At 35.3% G+C, this 5,259-nt stretch overlaps 1 protein-coding gene across 1 annotated transcript; it reads right to left on the bottom strand.

The window, feature by feature from the left end:
- Positions 1–825: 825 nt before the first annotated feature.
- Positions 826–4,034, bottom strand: LOC109222558 (the record flags this gene model as incomplete). The annotated part of the gene is made up of 4 exons (XM_019386904.1): positions 3,527–4,034; positions 2,920–3,415; positions 1,679–2,144; positions 826–998 (listed from the first exon to the last, which is right to left on the bottom strand). Coding segments are annotated over exons 1-4 (1,643 nt in total), but the record flags the coding sequence as incomplete, so codon positions are not given.
- Between the last annotated feature and the right edge of the window lie 1,225 nt (positions 4,035–5,259).

Below are 5,259 nucleotides of genomic sequence, written 5' to 3'. Positions count from 1 at the left end.
AATGACATTGGACTGAGTTCAAATAATATTTCAAATAGTGAGGATAAACAGTGCCGATAGCTCATAGGGAGTTCAAACAGTCGGCAATAAGCCCCAAATATGGCAATAAGCCCAAGTCATAGTGAAAAACAACAAGTCATAGCGAAATACGCGGTAAAATCAACAACCGGGACGGACCAAGTCACAATCCCCAACGGTGCTCTACCCCACGCTCTCTATTCGGCGTGCAAGTCACCTCAATATAGCACTATGGGTGCAAATCCGGGGTTTCAAACCCTCAGGATATCATTTACAATCATTACTCACCTCGATCCGGCAAAATCTCTAGCCCGCGACGCCTTTGCCCCGCGAATCAGCCTCCACGTGCGTCGAATCTAACCAAAATCAGAGCGAGTATATCACAATATGCCAAGGGAACGATGCCCAATCGAAAACAATCGAAATATAGCAAAAATCTCAAAACTAGCAAAACCCGAGCCCCTAGTTCTTCCAATTTTTACACAAATTTCCAAGAATTAAAGGTTGATTCTTCAATAAAAATGACGTTTCTAGGTCACGAGACTTACCTCCAATTGATTCCCATCAAAATCCTCTTCAATCTCTACCAAAAAGCTCTTAAGGTGGTCAACAATGGAGGAAATCATCCCAAGCTCGCGGATGAAATATTGAATAAAAACCCTCCTAAACAGTCCAGTTTTTGCTTCTGCGGTCCCCACGCCTGCTTCCGCGTGACCGCTTCTGCGGTCCTTGTCCGCTTAAGCGGAAATTCATTAAATCACAAGGGTCGCTTCTGCGACACAATTTCTCGCTTCTGCGAAGTCTCACCTCCAAGCCCAAACCGCTTCTGCGACTTCTTGTCCGCTCCTGCGTACTCGCTTAGGCGAAAATACTTCCGCTTCTGCGGAACTGCTCAACCTCATCCTATTCTGCACCTGCGATGCTTTCTCCGCTTCCGTGCAACCGCATCTGCGGTCTCCTTTCCGCAGATGCAGAAATACCTGCTGCAGCGAAGAACCTGCAATTACCAACTTCAAATTTTCTTCCAATGGCCACCAGAAATCACCCCGAGGCCCTCGGGACCTCAACCAAAAGCACCAACATGTCTTAAAACATTATTCAAACTTGCTCCAATCAACGAAACACCTCAACTAACACTAAAATCGTTGAATTACATCGGATTCAATCCTAAGTTTCTTAAAAACTTTCGAAATACGCATTTGATCGAAAACCCGCTCAAAACACCTCCGAATGGTCTGAAATTTTGCACACATATCCAAAATCACCTAACGAAGCTACAGAAACTCTCGTAATTCCATTCCGACCCTCAGATCAAAATCTCACCTATCAATCGGAACTCGCCGAAATACTAACTTTGCCAATTCAAGCCTAATTCTACACCGAACCTCCAAACTCAATTCCGATCGCACTCCTAAGTCACAATTCACCTCCCGAAGCTAACCGAATCACCGGAAACCACATCCGAGCCTCCCAACTCATAAGTCAGCGTCCGGTTGACTTCTCCAACTTAAGCCTTCCTTAAAGAGACTAAGTGTCTCATTTTCTACCAAAACCAATCCAAATCAACTCTAACACACCAAACACTGATAATGAAACATGAAGAAGCATGAAATGGGGGAAATGAAGCAGTAACACATGAGACGACGGGTCGGGTCGTTACAGTTTTCTTATCAACAGCAGCTATTTGGGACATGAAGTCATCAAATTCTGATTGAAGGTATACTCTTGCAGCACTTTGAAAGAGATTTATCACAGTGTTTCTCACTCTTCTTTGCTTCAGATTCTTTTCTAAATGATAGATGCAAATTCCATGGTAGCACTCATGGAAAACCTTTGCAATTCCATTAGCAATAGCCTTGTGTCGATCTGACAAGAACATTAAATCATTACGAATCCCAATTGCTTTTCTTAATTCCCTGAAATACCATTCATATGATTCATTATTCTCTTTATCCACTACTCCAAAAGCTATAGGAAAAATCTGGTTATTTGCATCTTTGGTAACAGCCACTAATAGAACACCTCTATATTTATTTTTTAGAAATGTTCCATCAACAGCAATCAGTGGTCTACAATACTTCCACCCAGAAATTGATGCCCCATACATAAAAAACATGTAAACAAACCTGTAAAAAGAAAAGTAAATAGAATTCAGTTAACTTACACAGTATAATATACTGGAGATAAAGCTCATACAAGCCACACGTCCTGTAAAATTTACGGGCATCAAACAAAAATTAACTATTTTATAATATTCTTCCAGTATAACATACTGGAGTTCCATTAACATCCAGTATAATATACTAGATAAAATAAACTAAAAATACAAAATTTTAGGTTGAACAGAACTCACCCAGTATATTATACAGGACAGAAAGCTTATAAAATATAGATATCCTGTAAAATATACTGGATGACAACCACTAACATCCTGTATAATATACTGTACAAAATCAAATACAATAGATTGAAGAGAAGTCACCCAGTATAATTTACAGGAAAGAAAGCTTTTACAATACACACGTCCTGTAAAATATACCGGAAGACAAACACTAACTTCCTGTTTAATATACTGGACAAAATGAAATAAAATTAAAATACATAACTTAATATTTTGTTTCCTGTATATTAAACTGGAGTTATATACTGTTAAACCACTATGTCCCGTATTTAATAATGGACATAAAAAATCACTCAAAAAAAGTAATAAATAAAAAGAACTCATCCAGTATAATTTACAGGAAAGAAAGCTTATACAATACACACATCCTGTAAAATATACTGGACGGCAACCACTAACATCCTGTATAATATACTGGACAAAATAAAATACAATAGATTGAACAGAACTCACCAGTATAATTTACAGGAAAGAAAGCTTATCATAAATAAGAAATTTACCTGTTTTCTTCATCTCTCACAATATTTGTATATGATCCTGGATTTTTTTGTTCCATCATATACAAATATGATGGCAGCTGCTCATAATTCTGTTCAGTTGTTCCTCTTAACAAAGATAACCCCTTTTGAATAGCATGCCATGCTTTTCCATAACCAACATCAATTCCATGTGCTCTTTTCATCTCTGAAATGACAAACTTAGGTTTTACCTCAGCAGCTATGTCTCTTAAGTTGTCAATCACGTAATCTCTAATCACATTTGAAGTTGCTTGCCTTTGATCTGATTTTCGAATATCAACTGAGCACTCATGTGTTCTCTGAAATTTAACTATTTTAAAAAGTGTTGATTCCTTAATTCTTGAACCTCGAACAGTCCAAGTACACTTTTCATCAGTACATACCAAAGAGTATCTCGTGTTACTTGACCTGTTAACATAGAACTCAAAATGCTCCTTTATAGCTGCTAAGCAAAAACATCTAATCATGACATTTTTATCTTGAAAAACAGAACCAAGTTTTACATCATCCAGTGATGCATTTTCCTTTAATATTATTGATGGAGATTATTTTGCCTTTCCTTTTCCTTTACTTTTTCTTCCTTCAATACTTTGTAGTGATTCAATGTGCTGATCTTCCACAGGAATTACAATTTCTTTTTCCATTGTAATATCATAAATTGGATTCTCCTGCTCTTCTTCAACTTGAGATATCAGCAACACTTGCTCTTCCGGACCATATGTGTTACTGTGCAATAACTGTTGATTATCAATTTCCATTATTGCATTACCTTCTAGTTGTTGATCTGGTTTTTCTGATATTTCAACAACAAATTTCGAATCTTTATAGTACGGATCATTTTTTAAAAGAATCATACACATAATAAGATCTTCATCTTTTGTCGCTTCTATTCCCTTAGAAGTACCTAGGTTGATATTAAGCCATACATTTGCTTGAAACTTTTTGTTGTCAAGCTCTATAACATCAAAAATTTTTCTAAGGAATTCTTCAAATGAAGTCCCATCATTTATCAGGAGGAGCTTCGTTTTATGATTCAAGTACTTGTAATCTGCTGTCCATTTGCCATCGAACGCAATAATCAAGAAATTTGTATGCATCCTGTATTTAATGAACCCAAATAATTAGATATCTAGAAATTATACTGTTTAAAAATATAATATTCATCCAGTATAATATACTGGAGAATAAGCTTACATACAGGTGATGTCCCGTAAAATATACTGGATTAAAACAAAACTCAATTATATTCTAGTCTTAGAACTTATCCAGTATAACATACTGGAGAAAAAGCTTAGACACAGGCGATGTCCCGTAAAATATACAGGATTAAAACAAAACTCAATTATAATCTAGTCTGAAAACAGAATTCGTCCAGTATAACATACTGGAGAAAAACATTACACACAGGTGACGTACTTTAAATTATTCTGGATTGAAATAAAACTCAACTATATTATAACATAATATCTACATTAACGAAACATACTTCAAGTGAATTACAATGCATTTTTTATGAGATTTCCAATATAATAAGCTGGAAACGTCCAGTAAATTATATTCTAGTCTAAATAGAACTCAACTATATTCTACTCTAAATAGAACTCGTCCAGTATAACATACTGGAGAAAATTTTAAACACAGGTGATTTCCTGTAAAATATACTGGATTGATATAAAACTCAATTATATTCTAGTTTATGCAGAACTTACCCAGTATAACATACTGGAGAATAAGCTAACACACAGGTAATGTCCCGTAAAATATACCGGATTCAAACAAAACTCAATTATATTCTAGTCTTAGAACTTATCCAGTATAACATAAAAAATATTACACACAGGTGACGTCCCGTAAAATATTCTGGATTCAAATAAAATTCAATTATATTCTAGTCTTATAACTTATCCAGTATAACTTATTGGAGAATAAGCTTATACACAGGTGATGTCTCGTAAAATATACTGGATTCTATCAAAACTCAATTATATTCTAGTCTTAGAAATTATCCAGTATAACATACTGGAGAATAAGCTTACACACATGAGATGTCCCGTAAAATATACTGGATTAAAACAAAACTCAATTATATTCTTAGTCTTAGAACTTATTCAGTTTAACATACTGGAGAATAAGCTTACACACAGGTGACGTCTATAAAATATTCTGGATTCAAACAAAACTCAATTATATTCTAGTGTTAGAACTTATCCAGTATAACATATTGGAGGAAAAGCTTACACACACGTGATGTCCCGTAAAATATACTGGATTCAAGCAAAACTCAATTATATTATAATATAATATCTACATTAACGAAACATA

Source organism: Nicotiana attenuata, unplaced genomic scaffold, assembly GCF_001879085.1.
Source record: "Nicotiana attenuata strain UT unplaced genomic scaffold, NIATTr2, whole genome shotgun sequence".
NCBI classification, from domain to species: Eukaryota; Viridiplantae; Streptophyta; class Magnoliopsida; order Solanales; family Solanaceae; genus Nicotiana; species Nicotiana attenuata.
The sequence above is the reverse complement of the archived record's forward strand: the minus strand, read 5'-3'. Positions and strand labels throughout refer to the sequence as shown.